This window comes from Neolamprologus multifasciatus, chromosome 13 (genome assembly GCF_963576455.1).
Source record: "Neolamprologus multifasciatus chromosome 13, fNeoMul1.2, whole genome shotgun sequence".
NCBI classification, from domain to species: domain Eukaryota; kingdom Metazoa; phylum Chordata; class Actinopteri; order Cichliformes; family Cichlidae; genus Neolamprologus; species Neolamprologus multifasciatus.
In genome coordinates, this window is record NC_140451.1 from 27,008,734 (window position 1) to 27,021,641 (window position 12,908).

A 12,908-nucleotide genomic window follows, 5' to 3' on the forward strand; every position below is an offset into this window, starting at 1 on the left:
CCCATCATATCTGCTTGACCTGTCAACAGCCCTGAAATACATAGAGGTTACAGTAATGGACGCCAATAACTCCAGTGAGGAGGCCGTCTGTGTAAACTCAAAATCCTGAGCAGCTGTTCAATACTACAGGGGTGTCGTTGATGTTGCAAAAAAAAAAAAAAGCCTGAAAATGTGAACGAAATTAAATGAAACTGCTACAGACCATTAGCAGCCAACTGTATTCTGATTTATCACAAGACATGAACATAACGAAATTACTGGGGGAATGAATACAGCTACGTTTATCATGCTGTTTTTAAGCAACAGGTACTGGAGTCAAAAGTATTAGGATATATTGAAGCAATTAAGTAGAAACAAAGAAGTCTATTTGAAAGTTTTATTTGAATTTGTCACCTGTATGTCACAGGTCTGCCCTTTACAGCACAAATGATGAAAATATGATAGGAAAATGTAGTGTGAGTTTCTCATCTTTCTCATTTTCATCCTGTCTGGATATAAAAACAATTTCAAGCCTTGTTTATTTTTACTCCTGTTAAACTTTTTTGAAAGGTGCATAGCATAGCTATTACAGTACACTTTGCCAGCGGAGGCCACAACGCTGTCTTTACAGTACAACTGTTGATGCTGACCTGTGCAAAACTGAAAGGAGAAACACTGACGTGAGCAAAGAAAGCACAGAGGAAACACAAATAAGAATCATCTATTAAATGTTCAGCTTGGCCTCAAAGCAAAGATTTGGTGCTAGGTTGTGTTGATATCCTTTCATTTCTATTTCTAATAAAGTAAGGCTTTTTTCATTGCCGTTATGAAGACGAATGAATATTTCAAGTATGCTTTAAAAGAATTGTCAGGCACTTAAGCAGTCTTAGCAGACCCATAAAGCAGAGAACACAGCAGTTAATGCTAATGTTCGCTTTAAAGCGAAGGCATCCATTTCTTATGGATAGCTTCAAAAATACACTGTTTTATGCGTCAGCCTTTGATGCTACAATTGAAAAGTGACACAGAGATTAAGCTAATTACTTTTTAACAAAAGCAAAAAGCACCAGATAAAAATGTTCTATCCAAAACTGGCTTAAATATCAGAAAGCAACAAACAGAGCATTTGGATTTTTTTTTCCAAGCTCGGTGGATGTAAACTATATTTCAAAGTAGTGAAGAAGTTTTTCTTTACATTGTCACAGATATGAGATTCTGTAGCAAAATGTTCCTAAAAAATGCTTACCATGAAACACATTACATTAGCAGCAAAAACAGCCAGTAGTAGGTTCTATATGTGCGGAAAGTTAAGTACATATCCCGGGATCAGGTCATGCACTGAACTATCAACAATCCTTCATCTTGGATACAATGATCAAAAAACAAGAAATTCTGAAAAAGGGCTGAACCACTTGTATGAAATGTAGAGTGCATTAAGTTGCAAAAAATACTGGCAGGACGAAGTCGCTCTATGGCTTTGTGGCAGTCTGCATTCGCAGTCGCCTCCTGGCCAAAGCTTCCTGTTTTTTCCTCTCAATCTCTGCAGCAGAGCACTTTCCTGTCATCTGGCTTGTGACAAAAACTGGAAAGAGGGAAGAAAAGTGAGAAAACTGAATGAAAAAGACACAATTTCAGCTTGGTTGTTGCATGACCTCGAGCAAGTTTTCATTTCTAAACATTAAACATTTGGAAGAACAAAAGAACCCCAAAACATCCAAGTCCAAAGACAAATAAATAAATAAATAAAATCTGTCCACAAATTCATTGGCAATGATGCTTGCTGAGGTTTGGACCCTTGACAAGATCACAAATTAAAGCCACAGTGCGCAGTTTACTTGCTCGGGGGGAAATGGTTAATGTGCACATGCACCGAACTGTCAGTGATTATTAGAACAACATGTGGCATCTGTTTTACTTGTGAATTGTCAGTTAAATATCCATTCTTAAAGCAAATTTGATGGAATAGCCATGGCAGACAAATGCATAGAATTAAACAAAACAACTAATGGAGGTGTATTCAGTTACTGGACATTTGACTGAGTCTATCAAAGCAAAGCTATTCTATCTAGTTTTAGATTTATTTGTGTTGTTTTTAAGAAAAAGTATCTGTACATAACACTCTTGGTGGCTTTTTCATTGACAAACATAAAATCCTGTCTTGTTCAACCTATTGAAATTTTTATTCCTATTATCTTTGAATACACAGTTTAGCACAACAATTTTACACATTTCAGATGTTTAGATTATTATCATGACACAGTAATATCAGAGCCTGACTGGTGAAAAATTAATTCTTAAGCATAACAACAAGTCCAGCCATACAGCCAGAGTCATAAAGAACTGTCTTTTTGGCAGAAAGAAAACACATTTATTTAATATGTTTTTCAAGGGAGACCTGGACAGGACAAGGACTCCAGCAGCAGATGTTATGGCCCCCACACAGCACTGATCTCAGCAATAAAGAAGTCAATGTAGGATTGCTTGAAGAGACATGAGACACTGAGACAACTTAAATCCATAGAGGAATTGTGGCAAGGTCTCCAAGATCTTTGGAACAGCCGATCTGTCAACTACCTTGGAAAAACTGCATGCAAGTGTGAGAACTGATGCTGTTCTGGTTCAGTTTAAAAAAATTATTATTATTTATGAATTATTTTGGAAAGCATGCCCACTATAAATACCCTAGCCTTTTATAAAGTCGCATACATAATATACTTTGATACAATTCGGTGGTAATTATCAAAACTTAGACATCATACCTTTGGTACTTATGGCTGCTGAGTCAGATAGATTTCTTTTGAAAGCTGTGTGATGGCTCTTGGCGTTGTGTACTGCTCTGGCCATCACTGGATGTTGCTTCATATCCACATTAGCATTTCCAGCCTGGAAAGTTCCAGATGAATCCCCGCACTGACTTAATGTACCCAAATTTGTGTGGCTCCCTGGGAAGCTTTGAGACATCTGTGATTTTTTGTTGGCACCCTTCATGGGAACGTTCCATCCTTGGAAGTTCACAGTTTCATAACTAGCCCTTGGTAATGAGTTAGAACGAACAAAAGCACAAGGTGATTGTCTGTTAGTGCTGGCATCGACGTTCCCAGACCGAGTCATGTTGATGGGCTGCGGCCCTGTGGTTTTCCGTTGTCTGTCTACATCAATATCTTGTTTTTCTTGGCAGTTACCGGAGCTCGCTTGGAGCGACTGACTGTTGGCGATCTTCTCCACGCTGTCACATACCTGGTAGAGCAGTGCGTCATCATCCCTATCATCCCACAAGCTGTCTGAAATATCTTTAACAGAGTGTTTTCCTAAAGAAGCCCCTCTGTGATCATTAGTGACCCTGTCAGGTTGAGGTGTAGTGGATGTCTTTGCAGTTGCAGATTTCTGGTCAAACATCTGTGGCTTAGGTTGTATAACGGTGAAGTTGGACTTAGTGGAAACCTCTTTGGCCATCTGTGACCGCAAGTTGGGGTTTGGCTCTAATTTGAAAGTGTTTCGGTTGGTAGTCTTCAGTTTGGGACAGAGTTCCTGGAGTGTCAGTTTTGTTTCAGAACTTTTCACACTGCACCTAGGCTTGCAGTTTAGGTTTGAAGGCTTCTGTGCAGGGATTGCAATGGGTTTACGAACAGGGGTAGAGTGAGTAGTGTTTGTCTTAGTCTCAGACTGAAAGGTGGTGTTAGGATTGGTGTCATGTTGCTCATTGGGCTTATGGGTCATCGCCAGCAAAAAAGGGTCATTAAGTAATTCATCATTCTCCCAGTCATCATCAAAGTCATCACAGTTATTTGCACTACAGCTATTAGTTCCCTTTTCTTCAGCAGGATGTGCAGCTGTGCCAGACTTTTCAGCTGATTTGAGCTCTGATTGTTGGTCTTCGGATAAAGCTGCATTCACAGGTTGGCCTCTTATTTCCTGTGAACAGGTGGATACTGCAGAGCCACGGCTTAGCCATGCACTCTGAGTGGAGCAGTCAAACAGAGCATGCAGCTCTGCCTCTATCTGGTCTGGTGCCGATGGGTACTTTAGGTCCTTCAAGCTATCATGGAGTGACGATGGTTTCAGTTTTGTTTCGGAAGTGTTCAGACATTCATTAAGATTGTTGATCACAAGGCTTTCTGAAGTTTCCTTATCTTGCTGCATGCTCTCATCAAACTGCCTGGCGAGTTTCATGAGGTCCTCCACACTGCTTTGCCTATGTAGACAAAAGGAAAAAGGAAGACAGACACTTATGAGGACCCATACAGGCTGCATATGGTGGTACATAATAACAATCTATAGGGACAGTATTTTGGTCAATATATTGATTATTCACCTAGAGGATTTCTTCCTGAGTCTTGGCTTTTGAATCTCTGGTGTGGCGGGCATGGCACTGTCACCGATCCACTGCAGCAAAGAGGAGTCAGTCCTTTCTGGTTTTACATCCTACAAAAGAAACAAGCATAAGGTTGAAGTGTGTTTACAGATATGTGCTAGAAAAGACTGAAAGTCTACCTGTAACAAATACAAATAAATAATAATTTTTAAAAAATACTTTAATCTTAATAACTGTACAGTACTCTGTTTTTGTAACTATTGTCCATGATGTAAATATTTTTTTTCTGTAAAAATTGTGTGTGTTTCTGTTCTGTTTGTATATGTGCTTTTCTTCTGCTGCTGTTACAACCACATTTCCCCTTGTGGGACAATTAAAGGATTATTCTATTTTATTCTAAATGAAAATTATTATTTTTTCTTATTTAGTTTGTGATTAATTATATTTACCATGGCATTTAGAAATAACCTTTTTTGCCAAATATCAATATGAAAATAATAAAAAGCTGAAAAAACAACAGACCTTTGGAGCAATGCGGTTCACAATATCAGATATTTCCACAGCTCTAGTGTTCCTGAGTCCTGAACCCAAAAAACGTGACAATAACACACATGATAGAAATTAGCAAAGTGGTAGAGTCATGATGACTGAAATGAAAAGCACAAGCTTACAATTGCAATTAATTTACTATAAAAAAAAACGATTCAGAAATCGTTTATGTTGCCATTCATTTAGAACCTGCTGATGAGATGTGCCAGCAAGTGTGAGCTGAGTGTCGGTGTTGTTTACCAGTATGAATCTGAGTGGGAGATGTGGAATCCCAGATGATATCTTGTGAAGGTTCCACATCTCCTGGAGAATCTCCATTAGCCAAGCCGGGGTATCTGCTGCAACCTCGATGCTGGGGACTTTGAAAATCTGTGCACAGAGATATCAAGTGCCACATCAAATGAGCTAAAAATAAATCATATTCAACTTGGTAACGTTACATTTACTTACATGTATTTATTTAGCACCGAGTCTTTTGTTTCTTTAAACTTCATGTTAGACATATCAGTAAAGACAAACAGGAGAACAATAAAAGATGTATCGTGATGACAGTTCACACATGAACGGATTCTCTTAGTGTAGTCACAGTTAAAGCCATAATAATATTTATATGATAATTTCCTGAAAAAAATACTTGCTGAACACAATATAAAAGCTGGGAAAATGTCTGGTCAAAAACTTGTGTTTTGAATCTTTCTATTTTAGCAGCTTGAGGAGGATACATAATGGTCATTTAAAGCCTTGTCTGATTTGAGTCACTGCAATATAGCATTACAAGAGGGCTGGCTGCATTAAAAGGATATATACCAGAATGCACACAACATGTGTTTGTCTAATTAAAACAATCAAGCTATGAGAAAACAATTATTTCGATGAGATAATGCATCATATCTTAAAAGATACTCGAACATGTGGCAACACTTTCTGTATATTCCGAATGCAGTTTTTCCTCCCTAGACAGTCTCAGTACTTTACAACTGGTTAGAGTGGAATTAGTGGTGTGTCCATGGTGAGATAACACAGCCAGCTGGCATGTTGTCACTGTCAGTCGCTCGTTTTGATCACCTCATGGCCGCCTTTACTCTTCAGTGTATACAAACACTTGTTATGGTCTGTAGTTAAGCTCGCGTTGAGCCGCAGATCGTCGCCTATATTAACAGACACACAGCCTCACCTTTAGAGACGGGCGTCGTTGTCGTGTCAGGCATCTGTTTTGCTGCTTTCGTGTCTTGTGTTTTTTTGTAGCTGAATTTGGAGACAGTCCTCCACAGTTCAGTGAACTCAGCATGCGTCCTCGCCTCTGACATGGCTGCACAAAACAGCGGCGGCAGCAGCAGCAAAGCCAACTCTGCTTTACATCGTTTTTTCAGCACTTTCCTTTGTGGCTTTAAACATTGCGGCTAACAATTTGCCTTCGAGAGATTCAATGTTTCTTTGCAGAGTCTTGTTGTGTTTGCTCGCTCACTCAAAGCTAGCCGCCATGTTTGCTTGTGACGTCACCAAACCTACGGCTGCCGGGTAGTTTTGTCGCAGCTCGTTTGACTTCTGGCAAAGCTAAAGCCTGTAACAGGTATGTACGAAATTATTTCTCTTTGTCCTGAAATATTCCTAATAAGTTATATCTCAGCTCTGTAGATATATATATATATATATATATATATTTAAAAATCTACTGTATAAATATGAGTAGGTTTACTGGCTAAAGTTCACCACTTCATTCTCCAATTTTAAATTCAAAATCTAGGCGAAGGCCTTCTCTTAATTCCACTATATTTAAGTGTCATATTCAGTTTACTATTTTAGCATATAAAATACAATTAAGACTACATTAAAAGAGTATAATTGTGTGTCGCAAAGCGCAGATGGGCAAAATTAGTTCATCTTCTCACAGTGAAAAAGATTATTGAAATACACTGAGATGCTACAACATTAAAACCACCATTGACAGAAAAAACTACCCCTGAAAGCACACTAAACAATTCACAGCAGCCATTTTTATATGAATTTCAAGGCAAACGTGAGTGGTACTAATCACATTAATAATTACATTGAAAACATTGCTGTCTTTTCCACAAAATCAAGTTTAGAAAAAAACATTTGCCCTGTAGCAAAACCTTCTAACCTTCTACCATCTCTACTGTAAAATAATTCATGCCATTTATGTCATAATGTCTCTGTCCAAACTCCCCAGATCATGTTCTACTGAACTCCCTCAGGATGCATGGGAACAAGCCAAATCCACAGAGGCTTCACTCTGCAACCTGCAGGATCGCCAGGATTTGCTTCTCATTTTTCTGGTGCCAGAAACCGCAGGGCACCATCACAGGTCCATGCCCTGACAGGTCAAAGCTGTTTTGGTGGCAAACACGATACTGGATAGGTAGGTGGATTAATGTAGTTATTGTTGTTAATTGGTGTATTCCTTGTGGTAATGCACCAGAAATAATAATTCAATACTTTTGCCTCCTTGGGATGTACTTTTACAAAAATGTAATTTGTACTCTGTCTTGTATACTATAAAATGGTATGCCCCAATGAACAAACAAAAGGGGAAAAAAAGTCATGTTTTACTTCCTGGCAACATTATTCAAGGCATTGTGTTCACTTTTAGAGAGTCTTGAATAATGTTGCTCAATGTTACCATTGGTCAGAAACAGTTATTACAAACAACTTGTTTATTTCAAAGGTAGTGATAGCCCAGAAAGGGATCCTTAAATCTAAGTTTGGAAAGGCTGGTTTAAAGCAGTACAGTAAATAAATCAGACAGCTGATTAGTTGTAATCCAAATGTTTTTTCCAGAAATGTAATTAAGCTTTTTTGGGCGTGTTTGGAACACTTTTACACTTTACACCTGTCTTTAGTCAAAAAAGACCATATTACATGGAGTTTGAATTGAAAATAATACACATAGTTATATTTCTAGACCTTAAGATCGAGAGTCAGGGAAACTATTAAATACAGTTTTTATTCTGGGCACAGGGCCATGCTTCTTTTGAGCCAAGGTGGCTGGTGGGTCAGGGGCTTATCTTTTGTTTTAGTTTGTTAGGGAGTCAAAATCTGAGTCCAAGATTTATTCTCAGATGAATTTGAACTTCTAATTAAAACACATTAGTCAAATGTGACATGAACACTTGAGCTATCCAAACATGGACACTGCCTTCACACAGCTTTTCTGACCTTTTAGCGTTGTCCCAGGCTGTTTTTAATTCAACTTTTTCTTGATTTTGGCTGCTTTTAAGGGGTAGCTTAAAAATTCCAAACACACATTTTGCCTTGATTATCATGTATTTGTTATTAGTGAGGGATTTCTGGACTTGGAGGACTTGTTAAATATTCAAGACTTTCATTCAGGGCGGTTCTACATAGTTTTTACAGTTATTGTTACCTATTACGGTATTCAATCCGAATGAAATGAGTCAGGTCTTGGAATTTGTTTGGGACTCAGCTAGGCCTTAGTCATATCCTTTCTAACTATATTTGGCTTTTTACTGAGTGAACATCAGAAATGTTGGCTTTTTGTATGCATACGTCATGGTTGAATGAATAATTACTTCAGTGGTAGCAGGTTACTGACGTACAAGTTGATGACTCCTGATTATTCATTATGTTTCTGAAACTGCTCCATGTTTCCACCATCATCATCTTCTTATCTCTGAAAGCTGAGAAAAGGAACTACGTGATGAATGGTGCTGTGTTTATTTAACCATGTCATGCGTGACAGAGTTTCCACTGAAAATGCTGCATGACTCCATTGATGAAAAATTAAATGTGTGGTTTAAAACAAACACACACACACAAAAACTGGAAACTCCCCTGTTCTTATTTCTGAAAGGAAATTAAACTTCTGACTATAGACTGGTGGAAATTTTATTTTTTAGTCAATCACAGTTGATGCTTCTTCTTGTGAAAAACATCTATTTCACCAAAGTTGTCAGAGGTTCTGCTAGTGAGGATATGAACTGTCATCAATCAGTTTGTTTAACTCTTTTCTATATACTTGCAGGTTTGCAGAATGTGATTAGTTCAATCTTGATTTGATCTTATTCCTATTCTGTAATCCAAAAGCTGTCTTTCTGCTCCTAATTTTAAAATGTTCATGCAACTGAACAAATATTTTACATAGAAAATAAATGTGGATTTTTTTTTTTACACATTTTGTAAAATTCTGCATAGCAATTTCCAAAATAAAGCACTAGATGGTGCTTGTATACCTCCTTGGTATTTCGTGTGTGTGCGTGTGTGTGTGTCTGTGAGGAGTAGAGGGTTGTGAGGGGATACAGTAACTAAAGTCAATATAAACTGAATGCAGATTTTGTAGAAAATATACACTGAGTTGCTGTGGTGCTGGAATATTATTTAGTTAAAACACACACACACACACACACACACACACGCTGCAGTGAATCACAATGCTTGATTATGCTTGATTCTGCTTTGATTGTTTTCATTTGGAAGCAGTTCATCAGCATAGGGAAGCCAATCAACTGTGTTTCTTTGATTTAAAGCCAGAAACTGTTATGAACAGACGACCTGTAGTCCTGTCTTCGACTTTCCCTGTTAAAACATAATTCTTGTTCCATCAAAACATCAGCAGATATTCAGCCACCGCTAACGATAAGATGCATGTTAGATGAGAGCAGCTGCAGCATATGTCATCTTTGGGGCTCGCTCATTTTATTTAGCGATTTTAAAGTGCCAAGTATTTGTTGTCAACAAATGTGAAAGTTTAAAACATTCTTGTGGCCCAGATTGGTCAGCTTTGTAAAAATGTTTTTTTACTCATTATTAAAAAGGCAAAGCCTACAGTATGCTGCACAGGCAGTCAAAACGTGGATTGCAAGTGGATTTCTTCAATGCAGCTGTATTTAAAATATTACACATTGTTAAAGCTGTGTAAGAAGTCTGATTTTTTTGTGTGTGTTTGGTCAAAAAACACCTAAAAGAAATTTTAGAAAACCTTTGATTATAAATTTCTGTTGTGTAAATTGTGAAAAATAGTACTTTCTCAAATCTAGAGAGCAGAATGTAAGTAATATTTGCATTTCCTCAATGAATGTCTGAAATAACATTTTCTTCTGTTACCTAATCCATTTGAGCACCCTTATCTAAAAAGAAAAAAACTGTCTGTTGCGATGCCACACACTGCACACAGCATACAGCACATTTCTGCCTGTAGGCCATTGTCATGTTAGTGGCGTAGCTGCTGTCAGTGTTAAAGAGGTTAACTGGAACCGCCAGTATGGATGTAACAGTGATTTAATCAACAGTTAGCTACGTTTCATGCCTCTCTTTAATGCATTCAGCTAATCTTGGGGGTATCCCCATTGCTCTGTGAAGCGAGCTGTGTCATATCACGCTGCCACGAAAATCCACACCCGGGGGGCGCCGTCTCCTGCCCATCTAAAAGTCACTGTAACACCCTCTGTCACACTGAATACTAGCATTTCTCAGAAGTGATAGTTAGACTGGGGAATAAAGGGCATGGACGTGTCAGCTTGAATTTGAATATGAGGCATCAGCTTGCCTTGTGTTCTTTACCCATTCTGTCATCTCTCCTCCCCCTGCAAGCGTTTTCAAGTCGTGTAACAGCAAGAAAAAAATAATTGCCAAAGCCCGCTAAAGGAGACGAGAGGAAGAACATTTTAGTGTGGATTCTATAAGCCTTGTCTCATTCTTTCCCAGAAGTCTGTCTCCTCAGCTAACTACCTACCGCCTTCTATTTATTGGTTACGCCTGGGTTGTTTAGAAGCAATTAAGGAGCTAATTGTTGAGATTTCTGAGCACTGGGTATTATAGTAAAAAGTAAAGAGCTAATGGCTAATTGCCCAAGCAGCTGCTAGTGTTTATGAAGGAGGAGCAAACATGCCAGGGGATCTACCAGGCGTAGACAGCAATGAGGACAAGGAAGGGCTTGTGTGTGTGTGCGCATGTGTGTGTGTGTGGGGAGGGGGGTGATCATCATTGCTGTGGATCCCAGGGATGGCTCACACTGGGCAGCTGCCAGTTGAGTGAGAGACGGAGGAGAATAAAAAGCTCAACTTAGAAAAGTGTCTGCATAAATAATAATCACCTCTTATGGCCTCTGGTTCTGCATCTCCAAGGAGTCCATTGTGTCTTCTGTGTTTGTATGTAAAGGGTATATCACAATGTTTATGCCACCCCCTTCATCCACCCACACCCTCCAACTTTTCTGCCAGACCCCCCTCCCTGTGGGCTAGCAGTGCCTCATGGATGACAGTTAGCATGTGGCAGGGCTCTCTGAAGTGGAAGGGATCCAGGATGCTGGCTTTCTGTGCCAGCTTCACCAAGCTGGGATTTCACCCATTTCACAGTGTCTGCCAATGGCAGGGACTGTGAATGAAAGCATTTGAAACAATGCCTGGTTCTGCAGCGTCAGATCAGTGGGCTTCAGCAATGGTTAGATGCAGCCTAAGGTGGCTTGGCTTCTAACTGAAAGAATCCCAGCAGCCCTTTTGGTCACATGAGGCGAAAAGGAAGTGCTAAAGGGCATCCAACTGCACTCTACTCCAGCGGTAGATTGTTGAGATGAAGAGGAGGAAGAGTCGAAATGATCATCAAAGCGGGGCAGGCATGGTTGCATTTTGATTTGGCTTTCTTGCTCTGTTTATTTCAGAGACTGGTATTATTTCAGGACTCGGAATAAGTTAAACATTTACTTAGCAGGCTTCCAGTTCCTGTCGGGAGCAGGAAAAGCAACAAGGTTAAAAAAAAAAAAAAAAAGGCTCATTGCTAAAACTATAAAGTGAGGTCTTCAGGATGGCCTGCTCTTTGAAAAAACATTTCAACAGTCAGTCCAATGACAAAGACATCATCAGTATCACCCAACTATCTGATTGACAGGCAATCTTTAGAGTGGCATGGAGAAGGCAGGGTTATCTCAGCAATACATTTATTTAAAAATTTATTATTTCTTTCTTCCTTTTTATTAGGCTAACCTCCAAAACTTAATATCTGTAATGAAATAACATAATTTTAGTATATCCAATTAACCTCTGTCTCGACCCCCTTAGGGCTTCACTTAACATAGATTCAGCTAAGGTTGTCTCGACTGCAGCTTTGCTCTAGGTGTTACAGTTTAGGTGCAAGACCTTTCTATCCTCATCTCTGTATTCACCATTTATAGGAAATATATTGCATTGTGGTAAACTTATCCATATGTGCTCGGTCATGTAACATATCAAGGCAACATCAAAGCGGCACCCATTAAGACAGAGCAGCAGTTGTGGAGGAAGGCTAAAGCGAGAGAGTACAGAGGGGCGGTGTGTCTGCGTACAGCACGCTGTAGCCTACTTTGACTGCTCATTTATTCTGTTTATAATAGCAAAGGCGATGATAAATGTCCCGCAGAGTGCACATGTGCTAAAATATTCATCAATTGGAGCCCCCCTAATTTGTGGAGGAGGAAAACCAATAAATTCAAATGTGAGCGGCAGTCATATTATATTTATATGAATATGCAAGACCACGGGTAGGACATTAAGATTGATCTGATATGTATGTGCTTTTTAACCAATTCTAATATAATGCCTTGTGTGAGATGGACATGTGTGAGAGGAAGGTGGGAAACAAAGTGGGCTATGCTTTCATGAACTGCTGTGATGGAAATTCAACCACATCCTTAATGATGTTTCTGAAATTTCAGGGTTAAATCTTGAACAATTGTCACTGATTAAAGGAAAAGTGGGAGACTCTTTTCTTTTCATTTTGATTTTCAAACATATATAACAGCAGAAAAGCTGCCCCACTGGTAAAACTTAATTTGTCATTATTATGGCATCAGACATTAAACCACATGGCTTTGAAATGCTACTTGATTAGTCACTTTTCTCCAGAGCTGCACAGAATTTTTCTGACCATGCAGCCTGCGTAGGTTTTTGAATTTTTTGTTTCTCCTGCTGTATCTGCTGATATTGTTCTTTTTTGCCTTGTTCTTTGTCTTGTCTGCTCTCTTTTCTTCTCCCTCTGTTTTTCTCCCTGTGTGTGTGTGTTTTTTTTCTCACCCTTTCTGCTCAGGTGTGTGTGGGCCTGGAGGAGGATGAGGGGGAGG

General features: G+C 39.1%; 1 protein-coding gene and 1 long non-coding RNA gene across 3 annotated transcripts in view; one reads left to right on the forward strand and one right to left on the reverse strand.

Moving 5' to 3' along the window:
• Positions 1–366: 366 nt before the first annotated feature.
• Positions 367–6,147, reverse strand: etaa1b (ETAA1 activator of ATR kinase b). Its single transcript, XM_085182480.1, has 6 exons — positions 6,015–6,147; positions 5,081–5,209; positions 4,814–4,872; positions 4,292–4,401; positions 2,739–4,171; positions 367–1,561 (listed from the first exon to the last, which is right to left on the reverse strand). The coding sequence occupies exons 1-6, from the start codon at positions 6,145–6,147 to the stop codon at positions 1,449–1,451; spliced, it is 1,977 nt and encodes a 658-aa protein (XP_085038606.1). The 3' UTR covers positions 367–1,448.
• Positions 6,148–6,293: 146 nt separating this feature from the next.
• LOC146505699 (uncharacterized) overlaps positions 6,294–12,908 on the forward strand; it is a 97,228-nt gene continuing 90,613 nt past the window's right edge. The window contains exons 1-2 of one of the 2 annotated variants that reach the window (XR_014877553.1): positions 6,294–6,410; positions 7,032–7,220. This is a non-coding gene — a long non-coding RNA (uncharacterized LOC146505699). The other variant, XR_014877552.1, reaches the window with a different exon arrangement.

Excerpts from the sequence above, each read along its gene's own strand:
- etaa1b (XM_085182480.1), bottom strand. The coding sequence starts at position 6,147 with ATGTCAGAGGCGAGGACGCATGCTGAGTTCACTGAACTGTGGAGGACT. Across the intron at positions 4,873-5,080 it reads TCCCACTCAGATTCATACTG|GACTCAGGAACACTAGAGCT; the intron begins GTAAACAACACC and ends TTTTGGGTTCAG. Across the intron at positions 4,172-4,291 it reads CTCAGGAAGAAATCCTCTAG|GCAAAGCAGTGTGGAGGACC; the intron begins GTGAATAATCAA and ends TTGTCTACATAG.